We start from the raw sequence: 26,278 nt of genomic DNA, 5'->3' as shown, positions 1-26,278 counted from the left end.
TTTCGCTTGACCCAAACAAAAAGTCAAAGCGGATTTTGGCATGTTTGGAAAGGTTGAAAGCACATTTTTTTCTCTATTGCCACTTTTTGGCCCCCCTTGATCTTGCACATACCCAAGTGGAAGGTCATAAGATCTTATAATATAAAATTTAAATTATTTTTGACAAGGAAGGATGACCAAAATTTTGGTAGTTACCAAGGAAGTTATATTTGTAATGGCCTAGATTATTTTGAATGACCAAAATTTGAGAATACCACCAAAGATTGAATATAAAAAGGACCTAGTAGCCAAATATTAATTTAGAATTAGATCAATAGAAAACGTGGTATAAGGTACTTGTTGTTGAATTGTTCGTGCACAAAAAAATTCAAATTGATTAAATGATTGCTATGAGCTATGAGACTTGTAAAATAATTCTATGATATTGTTGGTCACTTTTCACAACTACATAACTAATTTGTACAAATTGCATTCTATCCCAAGTCCACGAGTCTAAATTTTTATACATGGATTTGACCCAACGTTACAAATTTGACGTTTCGTGTGTAAATCTAGTCTCTCGAAAAGTCTAAAACTTGGAACTTGATCTTTAATTTGCTTGGATATCTATGACTTACTCTATGTGAGTGGTAATACACACCTTAAAAACTAGTTTGCAAAAATTGAGATTCTATCCCAAGTCCATGGGTCTAAATTTTTATAATTGGACTTAACACATTTATAAAATTGATGTTTAGTGTGAATCTAATCTCAAAAGCATGAGAGTCGATCTTTAATTTTCTTGGATATATATGACTTGCTCTAAGTGGCAATGTTTAGAAACACCTTTAGGTAGTTTGACCTACAAAGTATGCTCCTCTTTGGTTAAATCTTTAAATGAACCAATTTATTTTTTGTGAACAAAGATCAGAAATAATAGATATAATAGATAGTCATGTAGAAAATGCCCTAAATGCTTATGAAATAAATGCTTTGACTATGTGTTTAATCTCTACTACTACATGAATGCTCAAATGTGTGTATGCCATAAGAATGAAGTGAGGATGCAAACAAATTTTTTTACACTTCAACACATAATGGTTAATGGAAAGGTTTAGGTGAACCCAAAATTCAAGGGTTGTCTTCGCAAATTAAGGAGGAGACTTGGGTCATGTGCAAATTAAAGGGCTGACTTGAGTTATGTGCAAATAGTGGAAAGGGTTAGGCTGGCCCAAACTCAAATTTTAAATATAAAAATTCAAGGTTCCACACCAAAAATTGTGTAATTGATACGAGTCTTGCATCAATTGTGGAAAATTATTTCACAAGTTGAGAATTAGAACAAATTCAAATGAGATTACCTAAATGAGATTACCTTAATGGAAAAAGGGAAAAAGTTGAGAATTCCTGCAACTTCATGCAAATGAGATTGGGTAAGGCTCAAGTTTGAGGATTATAACAAATCCTTGCAACTTCATGCAAATGAGATTGGGTAAGGCTCAAGTTTGAGGATTATAACAAATCCTTGCAAATTAGTATAGATGGGATTAGGTAAAACCTGTGTTAGTTTTTCAACGAAATTGCATCTGTTGTACATAAAGTCACTGCATGATTTCATGGTAAATGTACATTTGTTTATAATACTCAAATATTTTTTCCTTCTAACTTTAAATTCCTGCATGCAAAAATTGAAACTATGCAAGCTCGGTAAATTGCTGCTACATGGTGAATGTACACTTGTTTATAATATTCAAGTATTATTTTCTTCTAACCTTAAATCTCTGTTAAAAAAATTGCACTTTTTGTGGCAATTAATTGTATAAAAGACACTTACAATGAAGTGAGTCCAAAATGAAGGGGAAAACAAGTAAAAACAAGTAGTGTGTTTACAACAAAGTGAGTCCAAAATGAAGGGAAAAACAAGTAATGTGTTAGTTCTTACGAAAATTGCACTTTTATACAAAGTCATTGCATAAAAGACAATTAGAACAAAATGATACTTATGTACAAGAGAATTAAAACAATGTGAGTCCAAGTGAAAACTGTGGAAGCTTGGTGAATTGCTGCTTAATGATAAATGTACACCTGTTGATAATATACTCAAATATAGGAGGACATAGTAGGCATGGTCTTTAGTATGTGCAAGAGTTTTGGGAAAAACTGTGTATACTTTTTGAATCATCATTTCCTCTTTCTTTCTGATGGGATTTCTGATGGGATTGCAGAGTTGATTAAAAACAAAAACATATACAGTTTTTTCCGAAAACTCTTACACATACTAAAGACAACCTTTTACAAAATCAAATATTTGTTAAAAATGAGCCACACCCAAATCATAATAGTGCTCCAAACCATTTAGACTGCAAAGAAGATCAATAGCTTAATCATAGTGAGACGCATCATAAACCCATCCTGCAGTAGAAGGTCCCAGATTGAGTGATAACCGGTCTATGAAAAATACAAAAATGTTGAATAGATAAAAGGAAAAATGGACAGAAAAAAGTAATTAAGAATAAATAAGTTCTACAAATTGAATAGAGTGAAGTATTCAGTAGAAACTCACATATTCCAAACTGAACATGTGAAATAGAAGCCAAGTACATCTCAGAGAGCACAAACTGAAGACATGAAATAGAGGAACGAGAAAAGATAAGCTGTCTTACTTATATATCCAAATAGCATGAATGAGAAGAAAACCTAGGTCGAAGAGCTCCACTTCCTGAGACCTAAAAATATGGATGTTGCCTGTTCTATGGAACTGTCAATTGCAACTGCTCCAATCACGGCAGCATACAAGCAATCGACCTCATTAATAGTTTTCCGGCCACTACCTCTGGTGCAGCGGCAATTGCTGGACGGACCCCGCACAAATGCCTCCAACCCTAACCCTCGCGCTTCTTTGCCATACTCTCTCCCTCCAAAGAATTCACTCAAACTCGTCTGTAAGTTGCCCTTTGAGATTTTTGAATCCTCCTTCACCAAATGGTAATACACGCAAGTCTGCATTACGCTTTTCCCAAGTATTTTAAAGATACAGTGATCATTGTCCCACCCCTCTGAGAAAAGATCAAGCGCCCTTTTCAGCAACCCTTCGTCCTTAAATTTGAATCTGCGTAAGTACATACAGCCATATCACCACTTCTAGTATATAAAAAGGGCATCAGCCAAAAATGGGTATCACTCAAATTGCAATGTGGAAAGTCCAGTTGCCACCCAGAGTAAACCCTAGTTACTTACCCTAATTTATTCTGCAGTTCAATCAGCGCCTGAGCCTTATTGATGAAGCTGTCGCCTTTGAATCTTTTATTCGGCGATGATGTTCCCTGCAACAAATCTCATCTTTTCTTCATAATGTGAAAGATTTCTGTGCACATCTACTAAAAAGGCGATCTTTAAACAGGAAAAAAAGAAAAGATAAAATAATGAATATAGATGCCTGTTGTCCATCGATCTGGTTTCTGAGGTCCTTCACCAGCTTCAACAGCTTCTCTACTTGGGTGTCCGACATATTTCCCCTCTAAAAACTTTCGTCAACCCTGCAATTACAGAAATCTGATACCTAAGTAGGTATGCATAATCAAAAAATTGTAATGAGCTCATTACCTCGCGCATGCAAAATTGAATATACGTTTCATGAATAATGATAGTGATTGTCGGAACAGGTGTGAAGAAACAAGGGCTGTGACATGACAGGTAGTCCTCGGGAGTTTGCAAGGCGTGGGAAATCGTATGGCAAATGACAAATATTTGCGCCGCTCTCCCGTCCTTTCAATGAACAGGAAAAGGCTCCCCCTTTTTCGATATAAAGGTACGCAAATTGCCAAGCGTCATTGCATAGAGGCGCATGCAGTCTTTTCAAATTGACAGGAAATTTGCGCGACCTTATGCAATTCCAATAGGAAGGGATGTTGAAATCAGTTTGCGCGATCTTTATGCAATTCTAATTCAATCTTACTTGACAACATGGTGGAAAAGTTTACAGTTTACTTAGAGATCTACTATTAATGCAAAGGTCAAAATTCTAATTGTATAGGTAAGATAGGATCTTTCTATTTTAGATGTGAAACTGGTAAATGGAAAAAGTTTATTTAGAGATGCAAAGGTCAAAATTTTAATTATACAGGGAAGGACATGATCTCACCATTTTAGATGTGAAATGGGTAGATGGAAAGTATTCAAAGAAGATTGGGAAGAAAGGACCTGCATTTTTGCAACAAGAGGGTAGTAGATACATAATGACATTTTATTAATGAATGTGCAATCAATTTGATAATGAATTAAAGGGAGTGTAGACTAGCTGCACTTGAAAAAAGAAAAAATTAAAATAAGTAGTGATCATAATAAAAAATAATATGTAGCTCTTTTTTTTGTTTAATTAGCTTTCAATCTTTTCCAAATTTCATTTGCAAAAACATATTATTAATGATTCATTTAAAAATAAAATCTAGAATAAGCACTTGAAAATAAACAATAAAATTAAATATCTATAAGATCACGACTCCTTAAAAAAAAGAGAAGTGTTTGTTAGCCAAAATAAACTAAACAACAATATGAGGACCTGTCCTTATATAATGCTTTTGTTTTTAATAAGAAACATTGTTTTAGATTAGATAACATGATTTAATTATTGGAATTATTTTACTTTGTAAAAGGAAATTATTTTTAAGTATGATAAGATAATTTTAATTACTATATGTTTACATTTTCTATTTTCTAATTTACCGTACTTCTTTATAATGCAAATGTAATTTATAAAATTTTCTACTTTTATAAAAAAATAATTCTTGTAAATATGGTAAAAGGCTTTTTCTAGCATGAATTTGTTATGCCTCATACCGATGTAGATTTAGTTTGTAAAATTATGTGAGACTCTAATTTAAGAGTGGTCATGGCAAAGAAAATAAAATTGTCTCCACCACTTAGATCGTTAAATGAAATATTGAACTTAACTAGTGTAAATATCTTAACAAAATCTATGTAAAAGACATTAATACATATTTTTTTTCATTAGAGATAAGTTGTAAACTTACATATATAATAGAGTTCATACAATCTAGAATTGTCACCAAAAAGTATAAAAAAATAGTCATCATGGCTACACAGGGTATTAACTGTTGGCATATGCACACTCCAATGAGACATTGTAGGTGATTGAAGGTTTTGTCATTGATGGCAACCTTACTATCCTATGGCACTGGCAAGACATTATACCGACAAGGCATTACACCGGCAAGATAGTTCATCGGCATCAATGATCACAATCTACACCGGCACTCAGGACACCGACACTGGCACAGAGAAAAGAAGTATACCAGCACAGAGGCCGACATGATTTTGTTATATTATATTTTGTTTATTATTGTAAAAACTTTGTAAGCCAACTTGGCATGTTGTAAAATGACTCTTATATATAAAAGAGATCATTGTAGACATTTTGTAAGTAAGTGAAAAAGTTAAGAAGATGATGTAAGCAAAATATTAAGGCAGACCTATTATGCAAAATATAGGTTAGAGGGTTTATGTAAGAAGAAAGCAGCAACCGGTACTGGATCAGGCATTATAGATTCTATTGTAAAATAGAACAAGATATTGGATTTGTATAATCCACATTGTAAGTCAGTGAGACTTCCCATTGAGTAGTGAGCTCTAGGCAGTTGGCCTTCCTGCATATGCAGGCCCCTCTTGTAAGTAATATTCTCTTATTGGCTAGTAAGTGGATATTGTGGGTCACAAATCCCACCGAGGTTTTTCCCACATCGGGTTTCTTCGTTAAATCCTTGTGTCATGGTATGCTTTTCATGTGGATGTTTTTAATTCTGTTTATTGCATTATTTCTTGCATACCATTACACTGTTACAATATGTTCTGCATGTTTTAAGATAAGAAATTTTGTACACCAGTTAGATACTGATTCACCCCCCCTCTTAGTATCTATGGGAATCTTAACAATTGGTATCAGAGCTTGGTCCTCTATTTTCAGAAGCCTAACAGCTTGAGAAAGACCTTGACACTGGTAAAGATGGAAAATCTGATGAAGCAACTTGAAGGAGCTCTCTCAGACTATGATATACAGAAAAATTAAAAAATATCAAACTAGAAGATGATTTAAAGGCAGCTCAGGATATTATTCAGGCACTTCAAGAAAATCTTACTGACAGAAAAATTGAAAAATATCAAACTAGAAGATGATTTAAAGGTAGCTCAGGATATCATTCAGGCACTTCAAGAAAATCTTACTGTTGCAAGAAATAAGAGAAGAGAACTTTGTGAAAAGATGCAAAATGAGAATGATGAAAAGGAATCACTTAATGATCAGATAAGCAAGCTGAAACTGGAGAACATGACAACAAAGAATGAGATGCAGGATATGACTATGAGATTTTGTAAAGAGATTGAGGATAGGAAGAAGAACGAAGAAGAATTGAACAGAAGACTAAGTGATGCAGCAAATGAGAACACAAGACTTAGCTATGAAAATGACATATTGAAGACAGATCTGATGCACACTCAGAATGACTCCAATGAACTGATGAGACAGAAAGAGGTCTTACAAAGAGAACTAGAAACTGCAAATCAACATAAAGAAAAATTCAAGAAAAGCTCAAAGGAACTTGGCACCTTGCTGAAGAATCAAAAACCTAAAGGTGACACTTCTGGAATTGGCTTTGAAGTTGGTGAAAGCTTTGGTACTGCAAATAATCAGGATCATAGCAAACCGGTAAGACAACCTAATGCTTATAAATTCAATGGAAAATGCTTTAACTATAATAAGTATGGTCATAGAGCAAATGAATGTAGATCTAGAAATTATCAGAATATCAACACACCCACCGGTCAATGTTCAAAATGCAACAAAGTTGGTCACAACTCTTAAAATTGTAGAATGCATGTGAAATGTTATGTTTGTGGAAGATTTGGACATTTATCTAATCAATGCAAAACACAAACCGATATAGGTTATGGGAAAGCTATTCAGAAGAATAATGTAACTTGTTATGCATGTAACAAGATTGGGCATATTGTATAATTCTAAAGAAGTAAAGGATCACCGGTAGACAACAAAAGTTCTAGCTTGAAAGGTAAAGAAAAAGTTGAAGAGGTTAAGAAAGAATTCTCAAAACAATGGATTATAAAAGCTGATCTAAATATTGGGAATACTCCTCCACCGGTAGAACCAGTCAATGCTTCACCGACAGGACAGAGTAGTGCTCCACCGACAGGAAGTTCTTCATCGAATTGAAGAAAGTTTCCTTGAGGGTTTGGCAATCTAATGACACATGTGCTATTATTCCCTCGGTTAGAGATGAGAAGTTGGAAATTACTTATTACCGACAAACAATGTTAAGTGAATACTTAACCAACATGCATTTAATGTGGTAGATGGCAAAAAGACACTATAAATTTGAGGTTTTGGCTCCATTTCATTTTACCGAGATTTCAAACCTACGAAGAGCGTGAAGATTCCGAGCTAAGGCATTTCGAGCAAGAGGCAAGAACACTTCAATCAATCATCCATCCTAAAGGCAGTAAAAGGTATTTTATCATGGCATCCACCTCTACACTTGAATATATAGCAAACCCTACTGTTGTCGAAGTTATAAAAAGACCTAGGCCCGTATTTCAATTAGTTCCCGAAGTAGCAAAGAAAGATGATAACTTAGGTGCTTTTTCTCAAATTCCTAAGGGAGTTTTTTATGCTCAAGACCCCATAATTTACATTCACTGCAACATTGAGGAACTAGGAGATGAAGAGATTAAAACTATGTTTAAAACTGTCATATGTGATGAATCTGGAAATGTAAAAGATGAACATAAGATCATTGAAACCCTAGGATTTACAGAGATCCTTAGCATTCATGAATTCCCCAAGGATGTGATTAGGATAGTCTTAAGCAGGGTACATGGTGAATTTTTCTGGTTAGATGCAATTCACAAAATCACTAAGGAAGCTGTGAAAGCTGTCACAGGGTTACCGACCACCGGTAAAGACCAGACAAGACTAAAAAGGTCTCCAATGACCTAGTTATAAACCTAACTGGTGCATCATCTGACAGAAGGTCCTTAAGAGTAAATGATGTAATAGATATTAATGTGAGATTTATCAGCATGATATTAGGATATAAAGCTACTCATGCAAATAGACTCAATTCAGTTTCAAGTTTATGCATTAAGAGTGCTTATGATATGTTCACAGATAATGCAAAGATTGATGTATGTGAGTGGTTGAAGGACGAATTAATTGACAACTTAGGCAAGATTAAGAAGGACAAGAAAGGAACTTTTAAATTTGGAAATCTGCTAGTATGTCTGATGATACATATAACCAAACAGGTTCCCAGTATAGGCTACAAAGAACTTGGATATGATATACCGGTAGGTAAACAGTTAACAAAACTATTCAATAACATGGGAGAAGATAAGGAAAACAATATCCATGATTTCTTTCAAGCACTTAAAGCCAAAATGAAGAAAAGAATTAGATTATCACAAAAGATTGTTGACAAATATAAGGATGAAGTATGCTTTGTAATCAAGAAGGATGAGATCTGGATGGAAGCAATCATCCCTAGGACAGTTTGGGTAACAGAGATGGGCTATGAAACAGATGATCATATAATTGAAACTTATGCTAAAGTACTTCTGGAAGCCCCTAAAGAACCTAAGGAAGAAATATTTGGTAGTGCAGAAACTATTGAAAGCCAAATACAATCTAAGAAAAGAGTGAAAAAGGTTGAGGCAGTTGTAAGAAAAGGTTGTAGGCAAGCAAAGGAAATCAAAGATAAAATAATGGAACAAAACGGTATAACAGAGGATAAGTTAGTAGCTCCACAACCTGAAACTCACCTATCACCGATAGGCACATCTTCAGAGAATGACATGCCTGCAACTTTCAAGAGAGTTGTAAGGAAAAGAGATCCCTCACTAGCAACCACACCCTCACCTAGGAGGACAAGACAAAAACAACAAGGAATGAGATCTCCGGTAAGAAAGGCTACACCATAGAAGAAGAAACTGACACCCAAGAAGAAGAAGAGGACAAATAAGGACTTGGCCCCTCTTGACATATTGTTGAATAAAATTACAAAGGAAGGGAAATTGAAGAATATAGAGAGACTATATGACACTCTGATAGCTGATGAAAAAGAACAAGTAGAAAAAAGTGTTATATTGCATATGGACATGTATAAGAAATTTTTGATGGAAGTAGTAGATGAAGCACCAGATGAACTATTTAAGAGACTGGAAGCAAGGAGACAAGCAGTAGTAGAACTTGATAAGAAAATAAAGATAGAAAAGCTACTTGCTGTATACCCGGTGAATTCACCCAGAGAAATTGATGACTTAATTGCTGAAGCCAACCAGTCAGTATTTTCTACTGCACACCGACACATTTCTCTAATGGTTGGAAGAGTTAATGAGGTGACTAAGGAGACAGAAAATGCATGGGACATTATCCTAGTGGAAAAATAAAAACAAGAAGAATACATGAGCCACAAACCTATAAAGGTATATCAGAAAGAAAGAGACAAGGGTAAAGGTAAAGTTGTTGGACCACCCAGTATCAAGGTTAAAGACAACTTACCCCCACCTCCTTTGATTACTCCACCGGTAACAACAACAGCTACAAAAGATCAACCGATAGTTGAAAGTATGGATGTAGAGGATGATAATCCTAATCCTGAAGTCTTATATACAGTGGATGTTGATACTCAAAAGATCAACATTGTGGTAGATAAAGATACAACTGATAAGACTGACATGGCTAGTGAGCCTTCGGTAGCTAAGCAAACTGATAACACACAGGAGAAACCTACAGATGACAAAGAGCAACAGTTAGAGACTCAGACTCAGACTAAGACAATGCAACAAACAAAGCAAAAGGCTCTTGAATAGGAACAACAACAGAAACAGGAACATGTTCATAAGGAAACAGTGCCACCGACAACTAGAGAAGTAGAAAAACCATTGCTTAAGGAAATGCAAACACAAACAGACGTACCAGAGGTCAATACAAGCTTGGTTACTTCCACTGGTGGTACTCAGAATGTAGGTTCATCATCAGGCTACAAATCAACTGATGTGACTGAAGTACTATTGGACTCAATTAAAAAGATAACAGATTGCAGCTCACAAGCTTATAAGGCAATAGATGACACAATACCAATTTTGAAGGTAATTGCTCCTAACTGTAATATAGACAATAAAGATTCTTTAGGACAACTTGATACCTTGTGTAAATATATCATAGAGAACATTGAGAAAATAAAGGAAGAGACATTGAAGGACAAATTGGAAATTGAAAAGAAAAAATTCTTTGATGAGCAAAGTACTAGAGATTTTGACACACTTCTACCGAAACTGTGTAATTTATTGAAAGAGTACAAAACTCTGTACAAAGACACCTGTAAGACAAACTTTTTTACTGTAGATATAGATAAGAAGATGAGCAAGGTACAAGATGAAATCAATAAACTTGCAGATAATTTTGTTAACTCACCTGATACATTATCAGTTTTTGAACAGAAGATAACAAATTTTGAGGAAGAATTACTTAAATTGGAAAGAGAAAAAGAGAGAATAGTGAATAAGGAAAAGCATCTAAGATTAAAACTGAGTCCAAGATTGGACTATATAGCATCATTACGGAAGGAAATATCTGAGGCACTGATACAGGGACACAAAACACCGACAGAGCATTTGTAGCATCTCACCGGTACAGTTAAAAGAATAGAGACAACAATAAGAGACAATAAAAAGTTTATGGAGAGTATAAACTTGATTTTGGCGGATCTATTTCAAATTGTAACTACCTAGTTACAAGGTTGAAACTACAAACTCTACTGACATCTTGACAACCTTTGTCATTGATGCCAAAGGGGGAGTAGTGGGATGAGAAAATTCAAATATCACAGGAGTCATATGCTCAGGGGGAGCACACATTTTTGGTAACATTTTTGGACTTCACATTTTTGGATACACTTTTGAAATTTCTCATGAGTGTTGCCATCCATGCCAAAGGGGGAGATTGTTGGCATATGCACACTCCAATGAGACATTGTAGGTGATTGAAGGTTTTGTCATTGATGGCAACCTTACAATCCTATGGCACTGGCAAGGCATTACACCAGCAAGATAGTTCACCAGCATCAACGATCACACTCTACACCGGCACTCAGGACACCGGCATCGACACAGAGAAAAGAAGTATACCGACACAGAGGCCGACAAGATTTTGTTATATTATATTTTGTTTATTATTGTAAAAACTTTGTAAGCCGACTTGGCATGTTGTAAAATGACTCTTATATATAAAAGAGTTCATTGTAGACATTTTGTAAGTAAGTGAAAAAGTTAAGAAGATGATGTAAGCAAAATATTAAGGCAGACCTATTATGCGAAATATAGGTTAGAGGGTTTATGTAAGAAGCAGAGCAACAACCGGTACTGGATCAGGCATTATAGATGCTATTGTAAAGCAGTACAAGATATTGGATTTGTATAATCCACATTGTAAGTCAGTGAGACTTCCCATTGACTAGTGAGCTCTAGGCAGTTGGCCTTCCTGCATGTGCAGGCCCCTCTTGTAAGTAATTTTCTCTTATTGGCCAGTAAGTGGATATTGTGGGTCACAAATCCCACCGAGGTTTTTCCCACACCAGGTTTCCTCATTAAATCCTTGTGTCATGGTGTGCTTTTCATGTGGATGTTTTTAATTCTGTTTATTGCATTATTTCTTGCATACCGGTACACTGTTACAATATGTTCTGCATGTTTTAAGATAAGAAATTATGTACACCAATTAGATACTGATTCACCCCCCCCTCTCAGTATCTGTGGGATTCCTAACATTAACATTGTTTGACACCTACCAACTATACATATAAAAGTCTTATAACAATACAAAATAAATACATTTTAATACATTTCATTTTGTAACTGTGTCCTTAACTTCTGTGTAGATATCACTGTATGTGTCTTTTCTACCATAGCCTTTAGTAATTTTTGCTTTTGTTGTATTGATCTAGACCTCCCCATCGAATGGGGGGGGACTATGGCTGAGATTCATTCACTAGAGTTGACCAACTCCATAGGTGAGCATTAAACTTGGCTCATGTAGTATTTGGATCTGTTCTTATTGGTCCTATTTTTAGCTATTGTAGGTTCTTTTCCTTTGGATTTCTCCTTATTCCTTTTCCCTTCATTATATTCCTTCACGAACTCCTATATCCCACACACAAATGGCTTATAATATTCTTTGGTGTAGGCATGTGTGTGCCCATATAATACCTTGAAAGAATTGACTCTGACTGTGCCATCCTCCAATAACTTTTCAAACTTAAACCTTGAAATGTTTAACATGATAGAAACTTGGAAGGAAACATTGAGAGTAATGAGTCTCTTATAAGACTCAGTAAGTGCCTTTTTAACCCCTTGAAACTTGTCCTCATTCCTCATTTTCCAAATTTGCTGCATAATTTTAGTAGATAATAAAAGCCAAAAAAGATTGTATTCTTTATTCATTTTAGGAATAAAACCAAACACAATTTTAGAATAAGTAATGTTATCATTCCATCCATTAAGTTAGAACATAAATTTTTCCATATCTCTTTGGTAACAAAACATTCATGAAAAATATGCTTTATACTCTTAGGCTTCCTACAAACAATGCATAAGTCATTATCACTATTGAAGTCTTTATATAGAAATATCTACAACCGTAATAACAATTTAAAACAAGCCTTCTTAGGTTCTATGCTACTATTCCAAATTCTAGAAAAAATATCATGCCACTTCTTACTATTTCAGTTCACATGTCATGTATTGTTACAATGATGAATTAAATCTACATTACTGCAAAGAGAGTTATAAATCAACTTTGCATTAGTTTTCATCAAAGTAGTGTCATTAGACCATTTGTAGCATATGTATCTCTTTTCATGCCACATGCAAACCCTTGTAAGGAAATGATGAGTACAGGGTTCCTTAAGGACATAGTAGGTCCTCCAATTAGAGATGGGGAGATTAAATTCATAACTTAAAGAGGCCTAGGAGTTTATCTGCCCATCAAGAAGGATATCTTTAAAGCACTTGATATCGTTAAGGTACCACTTCCTAACTATTATTGCTGATTTCAAACTTGGTGAAAACATGGGATAACTCTTATGAAATTTATTCATTTCATATCCCACACCCTTTAAGCATGCATATCGAGGTGCTTGTCAAACCCCCTCATTTGTATTCAAGCTCTCGAGAAATCGTCTCAATTTGAGTCTCAATTTATCAATCTAAATTATCTTTTTGGGAGTTAGTTTTTTTTTTCTTTGTGTATTATTGGAGTTAAAACTCAATTTTGCATAAGTCACCCTTTTGGTGTAATTCAAAGTTATAACCCCATGCTACACCAAAGTCACCCTTTTGGCATAATTTGGAGTTACAAACCTGAACTACACCAAAGTCATCTTTTTGGTGTAATTCAAAGTTACAACCCTGAACTACACCAAAGTCACCCTTTTGGTGTAGTTGGGGGTTACAACCCTGAACTACACCAAAAAGGTGACTTTGATGTAGTTGGGGACTACAACCCCGAACTACACCAAAAAGGTGACTTTGGTGTAGTTTGGGGTTGTAACTTTGGATTATCACCAAGCACATGTAAAATAGCTACCCAAGGTCCCTGGGGGAATGATTTTGGTCCATTGAATCTGAATCCACCTTTACATGCTCTTCTTGATGGCTCACATAAGAACTTCCCCAAGTTCTATGGGGGTGGAAAACAACATCTAGATGAGCACATCAATGCCTTCTATATTGCATGTGGTGTGCTTGGTGTGGAACATGAGGATGTTTTAGTGAGACTTTTTATTGAAACTCTTCAAAGTGTGGTTGCAAATTGGTTCTACCACCTTGTGCCACAGACCATCACAAATTGGGCTACTCTCAAAGCTAAGTTTGAGGTAAGGTTCAAGCCTGCTGAAGATGCTCACGCTCTATTGGCTTGGCTTAGCTAGTTGGAAAAAGAATCTCATGTACCTATGCATGAATTCGTTTCCCACTTCAAAAATTTGACACATAAAATTCCAACTATTTCTCAACCTACAGCTGAGAATTTTAAGTATTTTTTTATCAATGCTCAAGCGCCTAAGGTAAGTTTTCTATTGAGAAGAGCAAATCCAGTTAATCTCGCAACAACACAAACCTTGGTAAATGAGATTGAAGATGATCTTATCCTTGCGTGTAAGATAAGGATAGAGCCAAATGGGTTCAAAGAAAACTCTTATATGAAATCATCCTCTATTAGCAAAATGGATTCCATGGTGCAGAGGCTAGCTAATGAAGTGTTAACCCTTAAGAAGAAGTTATCACAAGGTTCTTCTTTTATCTCTTACATAGATATCCCAAGCACTTATCCAAATAATGCTTCTGATTATGTAGCCGAGAATCAGAACAAGATTCATTCACCACCAATAAGGGTTGCACTTGAGGCACCACCAACAAATATAGTAGTGGGGAACTCTGAATCTAAACAAAGTGGTCTTGCTAATCTCTTCCAATAGAAGGAAGCGGACATAATTGGTGACTCTCATATCTGGTCAATGCATTATCAAGGAGTTGTTGAGCAAGATACCATGAGGAATAAATATTTGGGTGATGAAAGTCATATTGCTAAAGTGCTAATAAACAAAGGCAATCATGTCTTAGGACATGAAAAGATGGACATCTAGGAAGGTATATGATAATTAAAAACCTAGGTATTATATAGTAGATAATTAAAAACCCCCATGTTTTTGAGTAAGTAATATATAGCATCCGAAGCAATAACAAATAATATTGGGGCAAGGGGACAACCCTACTTGATTGACCTCTCTAGAGGAAACCTTTTAGTAAAAAATCCATTAATGTTTATTTGAGCAGATGAATCTCTCATAAGAGTTTGGACTAGGTCATAAAAATTGCTTAGGAATCCAAAAGCTTTTGGAATCATTAACAAGAATGATAATTATACCTTGTCATATGCTTTAAATATCAAATTCCAACAAGAACATCGTCATATTTTGATTGGATATCTTAGCCCTGTCCATTGCTTCCCAACTTGTCAACAAGTTTTCTAGGATATATCTTCCTTTAATGAAACTAGTTTGTGTATTGCTTGCAAACTTGGGAAGTATATCTACTAATCTTAGTGCAATGATCTTTGCTAGAATCTTATATGATACATTTAATAGTGTGTTTGGTCTCAATTTTTTATGAGAGTTTTATCTCCATCCTTGGAGAATAGTTTGATAACCCCTTTGTTGATTTCAAACCCTAGAGTGCCTTTGGCAATGATTTTCCTTATACACCTACAATGGGTCTCCACTAACCCATTGGATGATCTTCTTATATAATTCAATAGGCAATCCATCAAGTCTCAATGATTTTTCATTGTTTAGAACATTAATAGCTTTTTTCAATTCCTCCAAGGTGATACCATTTTCAAGTTTATGCTTGTCTTCTTCAGAGATTTTTCTAGGAAAACACTTTTTGTAGAATTCCCTAGCTTCACGATATTTGCTACTTCTGCCTTCTATGGAAAATAGCTTTTTGTAGAATTGGAGGAAGGCCTCTTTAATTTCATCTTTTTCTATGTTTGTTTATCCTTCCCCCCAAATCTTGTCTATATTTTCTTTAAACTCCCTCTTTCTTAAGATTCTAATGGAAATCTCGGTTCCTTTATCTCCATTCTACATCCAATTCATTCTAGCTCTAACTCTCAGACCTTGAATCCTCCTCAATGCATTTTTAATCATGAAAGTGGGTTATCATTGAGATCCCTATTATGAGGATCATCTTGAAGTTAGGTTTTAGAGAGAAGGAGTTCATCATTTAGCTTATCATCAATTGTTCTATTGTCTTTAGCCTTCTTCTTACCAATAGTATTGAGAACAAAACTTTCCAACTATTAAATTTTTTTTCCGACTTGGAAACAGAATCATTATTGTGAATTCCCCATTTATTAACTTGTCTAATCATGTATATAGATCAATTGCAATCTTCATCATTTAGCAGATTAGTGTTGAGTAAGAAGTTGCAATCATTATTCTGCATCATTTCCCTAGAGTTGTTTAGCATAATATCAGCTTGGATGGGTTGATGGTCTGAAAGAGTGTAGGGGAGGACTTTGACACTATTTCCAAGGTCATATTTGTTGAAACTAAATAACTCTCTGTTAACATATGTTCTATCAACTTTGAAATAGATCCTCTTTATTCCCTACTGAAAGTTGCACCATGTGAACTAGATAGTTTTATGTTCCTATCTCTTTCCTAGTCAAACAATTTCAATTTGTCCTCCATCCTTGTCCAGTAGTGCTTCTCAATTCCCTTCCATTCAAACTTGCAACCTTCAATCTTGTCCTCTTTCTACTCTACCATGTTAAAGTCCCCAACCATAATCCATGGTACATCAATGAGAGTGTAAAGCCACTTCCATAGTTTTGTTATGTTCTTATAGTCATTTGGGGCATTATTTAACATAACCCAAACCTTGACTAATCATTTTCAATGATTATCCATGTTGCTCTATTGTAAGGGGAAGATCCATGTTCAATGACATAGTTGATCCACTTGTTAGATAATAGAATGACAACTCCACCCTTTCCTTTTTCATGCTTGGTGGTGAATTATGTGGCCTCTCTCTAGATGCATTTCAGATTAACATCTATTGTAAATTGGGTGGATTTAACTTCTTGAAGGAAGATTGGATCCTTGTTTTTGGCTGAGTTAAGGAACCTCCTCACCACATACTTTCTATATGGGGATTTTAACCCCCTTACATTCCATGATATAAAATTTATATTCATGATTCAACTTACCTAGATATGTCCACTGGTTTACTAAATCCTTCAAAAAATTTGGGTAATCTTTCTTTAGTATCCTTTCATTTATGAATAGCAGATGTAGATTCTTTAGTCATATTTTTCCTTTTATGTTTCACTACATAAAAAAATCCATAGCTTGTAGGTATCAATTTATTACTAGTGTCATCCTTAGAGGTCGGAGTAGGAATAATATTTATTTTGTTCTTCCTCTTATTGATCTTTGAGCTAGTTCTCTCCTTCATTACCCCAACAAAATCTACAACATAATTCCCACTATTCCTTAGGCTAGGGGTATTGATTGGATTATTATGTGGGGATGAAAGCTTGGCTATCAGGGGTTCTAGGATCCTCATCTAAGCTCTTGGATTCCATGAGTGAGGCTTCTCCTTCCTTTCCCAAGTTTGGCTCATGGAATGCCTCTTGCTTGGGGATATCCTCTTCATTCACTTCATTGTCTTGAGTAGAATAGGTTAGGGTCATCATGTTTGGGGTTTGCATAGGCAGAGTAGTCTACACCTCCTAATTGCATAGGGAAATCTTCAAATCCTCACAAATGGGGTAGTCATTGGGAGAATTGGCAAATTCCCCTCTAGGCTCATTTGACATATATGCTCAGACATGACATTGAACCTTTTTGAAAAATTCAAATCAACCTCAACCACATAAAAAGGGAACAAGACTGCTATGCCTCTACAATCTTGAAACTTGATGACTCTTTCTTTCTAGCACTTGAACGATGGTCTTGATAAGAGACCTTGAGTCCATGGATTAAGCATCTTTAGTATAATCAATCTTATTCAAACTAGCATTATGTTCAACTAGTTTGCAGAGTTTCACATTCTATTTAATATTGTCCTTTTTATTACCCAAATTATTCTTAATTTTATCTAAAATAATTTGTTGGGAATTATTTCTCTTAGGCTTATTGTGTTTAGTAGGGTCACCCAAGCCATATTGTAGCATTGTAAATTTCATCCCTATGCAACTTCTTGCTTATATAGGCCCTATTTTAATCCCATGGTGGCTTGCTCTGAATTTTTCACCCCAAAATGCTTGGGAGAGGTGTATAAGCAAGGTAGCCTCCCTCATTTTAGGTAATAATCATGAACTAAGAAGAAGAAGACAACAAAAGGCAATTCAATTCAATTCAAGAACAAGAGATCAAGTGTAGAGGCATTGAAGAATAGGATTAATTTGTAGATCTATGCATTTGTGATGACATCCATGGTCTTCTCTTTTTAAAGTCAACTATATCAAGTTTACATCAAGCATCTTCATGAACATTTTGACATCAAGAAGGTTTATGAAGGTATAAGCATTCATTTTTTAGTTCTAGGCTCCACTACTTAAAAACACACTTTCAATTCATGTTCAATTCAATTTGATTTCAAGGTTAATTCCTAAAATTGGGGTTTGACTTAGGCAAACCCCTTTCTAACCAAAATTTTCCCTCTTTTCTATGTGCAAGAACAAGTGACAGACACACAAAAATATGTATAGAATAAGCAAGATGATATCTACAATTTGCAATTCGTTGGAGCTGAAACTATTGGGAGCAGGCCGAGTGGGGTACCTCAGTCCTGGGAGCATGTCGAGATAGGTACCCCGATCCCTCTAGTTTTTCTTGAAATTCAATTTGCAACTCAGTTACAGTGTACTCTGCTAGTTCTTCTTTTGGAATTTGTCTGTCAGTTACCAATCTTCTTGTGCATGCTAAAAACTATCATATCAACCTATTTGGACCTACTTCTTGCATTTTTCATTTTTAATTGCATAGTCATATTCCTCCACAATGAAGGACCACTTAATCCACTTTGTGCAGAATCCATCTTGAGCTTAGTGCATCATTCTTCTTCTAATGTAACCACACAAGAAGTGAAACAGATTCCTTGTATTGCATGCATAGACTTGTGAATCCTATTTCCCCTACCTTATATTTTGGTGAACTTGACATTTATCATGCTTATTTCTAATTTAGATGTCTATATTTGATTTGTTTTATATTAAACATTTAGAGATTCAATTTTTTTTCATTTTACATAATGTTTAAATAATCAATTTGTTTAAGATTTATATTATTTAGACATTTGCTTCATTAATTTTGTGCATGAATTTTATGACTTTGATCCCTACATCCAATATCTCCATGAGAAGAAGCTATAGACTTATGGCTTCCCTAAGACGTGTAGAGCCCGAGTCAACTAACATTTTTCATTGGAGCATAGTTGAAAATTCTATGCCTACACATGAAATACCTAACATTGTTGACAATCATTCTTCCCACACTTCTCATGATGAGGACAACTCCCTAACACAAATGTCTCCTAGCCAAGTAGTAAAGCTTGTCCATGATTTGGAAAAGCTTGAGCATTGGACTGGTTAAGAACACTCAAATAGTAAAGCAATCCCCTTGATTGAAATGTTGAGGAGGATGGTTCAAAATGATTAACAAGGTGTATATTTGTTACATGACATATCTCATATTGTGAATGATAATATCATGTCCATGAAATGTTGTGTTGAAGCTCATAACTTTTCTAGTCCCCCTAATATTTTTGAAAATAACATTCCTGTCCCAACATCATTTCTTAATGTGCCTACTTAAACTCCACCTGTCATGGCTACATCTACATAAAATTTCAATCCTACAAATGTTATTCTTGGAGGAATTCCTCTCATACCTCCTTTTGTGAGTGTTCCATGTATTTCCCAACCATATCCTATACCTACTTACCCAAATGTCCCACTTTCATATTCCAATGGTCTATCCATTGCCCATAATATTCCACATCCTTCATTATCCAACATGTCCAATACCAATGTATCCATCGAAGCAACCATTAATAATCTAGCTCAAAGTGTTTCATCTTTGCAACAACAACGCACTATCATGATCCAATCCAATCAACATTCCCACTTGTGATATTGCTAGCCCACTTTCCCAAGATACTATTCATACCATTATCCCTCAATACATGGAAATCCCTCATCAAGAGACATATAATGAAAAAGGTGATCCCTTGACTCATGAAAAAACATTTCAAACCTTGTGTAGTGACTTTTGAAATGATTATAGGCTTATCGTTAAATTGTTTGCTAGGACATTTAGAGACAAGGCCTTGCAATGGTTTTGTTCTTTTCCTCCTTATTCCATTGATTCTTTTCAAAAATTGTATAATGCTTTTATTCAACAATTTCAAAATAATATTGTTCCTAAAATTTATTTGACTAATTTGATTCATTGTAAACAAGGTGTTAAGGAAAAAGTAACTAATTTTATTGGTAGATTTGAACATTTGCAAGGTCAAATATCTTATCTTATACCTGATATGGATGTTCAAATAATTTTCATTTCTAATTTACAAAAAATACATTAGATATAAGTTATTGTTCTTTGAGTTTACTTCTTTTAACCAATTGTGTGCATTGCATCATAATTATCAGCTTCAAGTGAGCTAATTTGAGTCACCCACTTCAATGGCTCTGGTTGATAATAATGATGCCGCTCAAAAAGATTTCCAAAAGTTCCAAAAACCAAACAAATGATTCATTAAGATCAATAATTCCTCTAATTTTGATACACAAGTGGCAAATAAAACACCAGGTGTGGCTCCTTTGTTGTCCATTTTTAAATTAGCTCATAATTTTACACCTCTTTTTGAATCTTTGCATAATATTATGTTGAACTTGATTAATTCTAATATTTTGAAACTTAGTCCTATCAAACCACATGACCCTTCCAAACCTTTTCTAGCTTCCCATTATTTTAAAACCTTTTGCCAATACCACCATCAACCCAACCATGATATTGAGAAGTGTTATAGGTTGAAACATCTTGTCCAAGACATAATTGATTCCAATAACATAACTATTATGGGTGTTAATGATAAAGGAAACAAATCAGTTGCACCCCCTAGCCAAAATTTCCAAATCTATACCAATCATTTTCCTTCTAATTCTGCCAACTTCATTGATCCTACCAACTTATTACCTTCCTAATCCACCAATACTATTGTGCCTATCAAACTACTATCATGAATATCAATAATACTTGTGTTGAGGCCAACAATGTTGCCAATCTTATTGAGCAACCTAAACCCAAACCAAAATCTAAGACTAAACCTTGCATTACCTTTGATCCTAAGGAGATTATTAAGGCACCCAATGGACCCTGATACATTTTAGCGAAGATTGATGGTAAGTTCTCTTATGGAGTGCTTGTTGACCCTGTGTGTATGGTGAATGTTATTACTGAAGAACATCTATTTATAAGACAATTTCATCGAGAAAATTATGACAAATATGATGTGATGATTAATACTTATAATAGTTTTTCTCATCCTACTCATACTTCTATTACCCTTCTTGTTGAAGTTGGTAAGAAGTGCTTATATGTCACATTTTTTTTATCCCAAACTCTGACCAATTCCAAGTAAGACTAGGACATCCTTGGCTTACTTCCATGAAAGTTATTACTTCTCCTATCCATAAGTGTTTGAAGTTCCCTTATAATGGAGAAATTATCACAATCAATCATAGTCTCTATAAGCCTTTAGCAAGTCATGGAAACTTTTCCCTTGACTTCTCTTAGACTCAAACACCTCAACCATTATAACCTCGTTAAGACATTTTATTCTTATCTTACCCAAAATTAAAACATTAAATAATTTCAAAGTTGAGAAAACCTAAGGATGTTCCACCTCCTCATTTTGGACTCGAACTCCTTCCCACACCTTCCATTTCCTCCTATTTATGTTTTAGTTCCACCTCCTATTATCATACAAATGTCCAACAACGTCTATCTCTCAACTTAGTGAGGTTCCTTCCATTCCTCCTTCTACAAAGGAAGAAAAGGAGTTGATGTTGATTAATCCAAAGTCTTCTTAAATTTTGAGCTAAACCAAAAGAAACCACAATGCTCGAGACCAATTTTGAAGACGCCATGCTAAGGCCCATGAGCTTGCTTCCTAAACCACTTCTTCCCCTAAAACACCTACTAATGCTTTGATCCCATTTGACCAAACTATGACTAGTCCAAGGGAGGAAGACAATCTTAAGAAAATTAAAATGTCTTTAAACATGATTATTGCTATTAATTTAGATGATGGTATAGATGATAATGTTCATGATCCTGACAATGTTGATGCAAATAATAATGTTGATTCTAATATTTCTTATGATATGTATGAGGTTATTGAAATCAATCATAATTTATCTTCAAGATATTCCAAAGCATTAACCCTATCTCCTAGTGAAAAATAAATTGATCTATCATTAGAGCATGTTCATTGTTTGAAACTTGCAATAGCTCCATCTACCATGTTTGATGTTGCTCCTCTCGCATCTTGTTCCACCATGCTTAAACAATGTTAAGCAAGATTAAGGGGCAGATGATTTGCTTGAATGGATTCATTCATGTCGTGGATTCTCTTTTATGTGTTTGCTTGTTCATAATGTGATTCCTTCGTGTTGTGTTTCTTGATATGTATTTGTGCCATGTTAGGATCTCTTTGGATGACCCTTGTTTCTCAGTTGGTGCAAGGCAATAGAGGGATTGATCTGTTGTGAAATTCCTTTATTGGTATCTTTTTTTTTTCTTTTTTCTATTCTTTTGATTGGTAATGGGCTGAAGCCGATAAGGTGTACATACCCTACCCCCTTTGTGGGATTTGAACTTGTGACCTCTCTTTCAAGAGCACAAGTTCTCCACCACTAGGCCAACTCAGGATGTAAGCTTTATTGGTATCTTAATTCTTCTATATGTTATATTAATATTATATCATATATATTTTATTGTTTGTAAATATGCCTTTGTCTTGTCTACTTGGGGATGATGCAAGGCATTGAGATCTCTTTTTGGTCTCTTCCATGTTGACCCATAAGGACATTGTTTTGTTATCTTATGTTCTCTTCTTCCATTGTGCTTGTAGTTCCACTACCTTTTGGGTTTTAGGTGAAATAAATGAAATTATACTTAATATACATGAGTTATCATACATACATACTAACCCTAGAGTTAGTGGATCCCTTACGTGCTCTTTTTTGTCAGGTGCTCTATTTCTCTTGAATTTTTCCTTGCTTAGGGGAATATCATAGTGGAAACATGCTTTTCCTTTATATGCATGTATGCTACCTTAAACTTGTTGCTTCGGTAAGACGTACACAATCGCTTTAATGTGGGGACATACACTCCGCTCTTTGTTGTACACTTTATGCACACCACCAATCAATTTTTATAGTCTTTTTTTAGGTTACTTAGCAAACCATGATTTTGCTTTGTAGTCTTCCCTTTTGGCAGATTTCCTTGGATATAATTCTTTCCTTGGTTATCCTTTACACAATATTTTTTGGTAGATTTCTAAGCATACAATGCTTCACTTGGTTATCCTTGGGGTGAATTGACTAGCATAACACAACTTGCTAGACTATTTTACTTCTCCCTTACAACACTTTACATTACTCATAGTAAGTTTAACCTTACTAGGCTAGTGTAGTCATTCTTTCTATCTCTCTTCATGATTTTCCCCTTTTGCCTTGGTTTTAGATTGATGGGGTCCTAAAGTCACTTGGGGGCTTGGTGATTCTTGTCTCTTTTACCTTGATGAAATTTTCTCATGCTTTGATCTACTTTATTGCGAGTACTGTGTGTGTGAAAAGTGGACCTGTATCTGTATCTGAAATACACAACACTTCAATTAAGTCATTAAATGCATGGTTAGTAAATCAATAATCAATGAATAATAAACCATTACAAAGAGACCCATTGCCTTCTAGTAGATGCGAGTTTAGACTTCTCTCAGATTGCTAAGCTATCTAGTGACTAGACAACACCTAAACGAAGGATTTTTAAATCTATATCAGCATGAATATGAGCTAAATGGATGCAAGATTTAAGCTAGATATGCAAGATTAATCTAACACGATTTAAGCAATTATGAATATTTAAGCTAAATGATTTAAACAATATGAAACAACTAATATGCAATATCTCAATGCAAATTCTCAATGAACCTAGAGCAAAAACAACATAATAACAATATATTCTCCAGGATCCTTGAATGAGAGATGAGAGCCTGGATTTATAGAAAATTCAGAAAGAAATCAAAGGTTGAGATCAAATGATGATGAGCGGTCAAGATTTTCCAAGAGGAAGCACAATCTAGGTGAATTGATGTGATAGGATGATTTTCTTAGTTTTAAAGGAAATTGAACTAAAATTAAGATAAAATCAGAAAAAAACTGATTTATTCTCTATTTCATTCAATTTTAATATTTAATTGTTTTAATTGCTTTCTTTGAGATTATTTATCAATTTTTAATTTGTTTTTCAAGATTATCTCCAATTGATTTCTTTTCTCAATTTTTAATTCTTTCTTGGTCAATTACTTCCGTTTTTGATTTATTTCCTTTTTTGAAGATTTGTGCTCATAATTTCCAATTCCTCTTTCTTGTTTTGTTTCCTTTTTTGAAGATTTATGGCAAATTAATTTATTTAATTAAATATGCTAAGATATTTAATAAAATAAATAAGATGGTTATTTAAAATGATTTACTTGGAATGATCAATTAATTAAATAAATATTTAATTAATATTGGCTCATTAATTTGCCATGTGACATTTGATGATTAAAGAATTAATTAATGTGCTCAAGATTGATTTAATTGCCTTTGGTTAAGACCTTGGTGACGTTGTCGAGATTAGGGGCTCATGGTTTAGATGACCATTTTTAGGGTATTACAAGTACAAATGTAGGTTCATACTCCCTCTAAAGTGGGGGCTAAATGTAGCATCATAAATTGCATCCCTATGTAATTTATTACTTATCTAGGCCCTATTCTAGCATTCCTGGCCTTCCATGTCCTACATGCTTGATTTAACCCTATTTCACATCTAATTCTAGCTTCTCCTCTCCATTTTGGATTTCAAGTCCCAATTTGAGGCCACATTAGAGGGAGTAGGGCACCTGGGACAACCTTCTCTTGGGACTAGGCCAATCAGGGCACCTTGTTCCCTAATGTTTGGACCCAAATTTTAACCACTTGATGACTAGCTTGTTTGAGCAGAAATTTTAAACTCGTGTCAGTTTTCTCTGAATTTTGTACCCCAAAATGCTTGGGAGAGGTATATAAGGAATGTATCCTCCCTCATTTTAGGTAATAATCATGAACTAAGAGGAAGAAGAAGACAAATAAAAGATAACTAAATTAAATAAAAGAACAAGAGATCAATCATTGAGGCATTGAAGACTGGGAGTAATTTGCAGATCTTTGCATTTGTGATGACATCCATTGTCTTCTCTTTCTAAAGTTAGCTATATCATGTTTACATCAAGCATCTTCATGAAAATTTTGACATCAAGAAGGTTTATGAAGGTATAAGCATTCCTTTTTTAGTTCTAGCCTCTACTACCTAACAACACGCTTTCAGTTCAAGTTCAATTTCAAAGGTTAATTCCTAAAACCAAGGTTTGACTTAGGCAAACCCCTTTCTACCCAATGTTTTCCCTCTTTTTGTGTGTGTAATAACAGGTGATGGACACACAAAAATAGGTACTAAATAAGTAGGACAAGATCTACAATTTGTAATTTGTCGGAGTTTAAATTGCCAGCAACAGGCCGAGTAGGATATCTTAGTCTTGGGAGAAAGTTAAGTTGAGTGCCCCATTCCCTTATAGTTTTACCTCAAATTCAGTTTGCAAGTAAGTTACAATATGCTATGCTAGTTGTTCTTCTATAATCTATCTGTCAGCTACTAGTCTTCTTGAACATGTTGAAAATCATCATTTCACCTTATTTGGACCTAGTTCTTACATTCTTCATTTTCAATTACATATTTATATTCCCCCACAATGAAGATCGATTGAATCGACCTTGTGCTTAAGCCATCTTGATCCCATTTGACCATTCTCCTTCAATGTAACCGCATAGGCAATGAAATAGATTCTTTGTTTGCATGCATAGACTTGTGAATCCTATTTCGCCTACCTTACACATACATATCATTTTTTCCTTTTGAGGGTTCCTGAATTTAGGATAGAGAATTATAGATAGCTAAATATGGCAAATGATCTGGATTGAATTTTCCTATTTCAAGGAATTCCGGAGAGGTCATATTATTATGTGGGCCACTGCTAGGGCTCTCTTTGTCCACTGATTCCTTCATACCTTGATGGATTGCACTACACAAGGAGTTAAGATTAGTGGAAAGGTTGGTCTTAGAAAAACCAGTGTCATTGTTAATGACATGAATGTTACCCATCCCAATGTGACTAAGGATAGGGTTCGAGCATTGGGGCTTCACTAGCTAGGCAATATTATATCACGTGCATTCATATTGAGGGGGTCTAATATCTCAAAAATGAGGGTGTAATATATTGCCTATCGGTGAAAATAGGGGGGTTTTAAATTCTAGCTATGAAAAATACAATATTTGGTGAGAAT

At 34.7% G+C, this 26,278-nt stretch overlaps 1 protein-coding gene across 2 annotated transcripts; it reads right to left on the bottom strand.

Moving 5' to 3' along the window:
* Positions 1-2,468: 2,468 nt before the first annotated feature.
* LOC131054761 (uncharacterized) lies at positions 2,469-3,820 on the bottom strand. 2 transcript variants are annotated; one of them, XM_057989353.2, is made up of 4 exons: positions 3,583-3,820; positions 3,416-3,515; positions 3,217-3,302; positions 2,469-3,088 (listed from the first exon to the last, which is right to left on the bottom strand). In XM_057989353.2, the coding sequence occupies exons 2-4, from the start codon at positions 3,485-3,487 to the stop codon at positions 2,677-2,679; spliced, it is 570 nt and encodes a 189-aa protein (XP_057845336.2). In that variant the 5' UTR covers positions 3,488-3,515; positions 3,583-3,820; the 3' UTR covers positions 2,469-2,676. The 2 variants fall into 2 exon arrangements, with proteins under 2 accessions (XP_057845336.2, XP_057845335.2); XM_057989352.2 differs by having other exon boundaries at positions 3,608-3,820.
* Positions 3,821-26,278: the final 22,458 nt, after the last annotated feature.

The sequence above is a fragment of the Cryptomeria japonica genome, chromosome 3 (assembly GCF_030272615.1).
Source record: "Cryptomeria japonica chromosome 3, Sugi_1.0, whole genome shotgun sequence".
Classification (NCBI taxonomy): Eukaryota; Viridiplantae; Streptophyta; class Pinopsida; order Cupressales; family Cupressaceae; genus Cryptomeria; species Cryptomeria japonica.
This window is presented reverse-complemented; position numbering and strand designations above follow the sequence as displayed.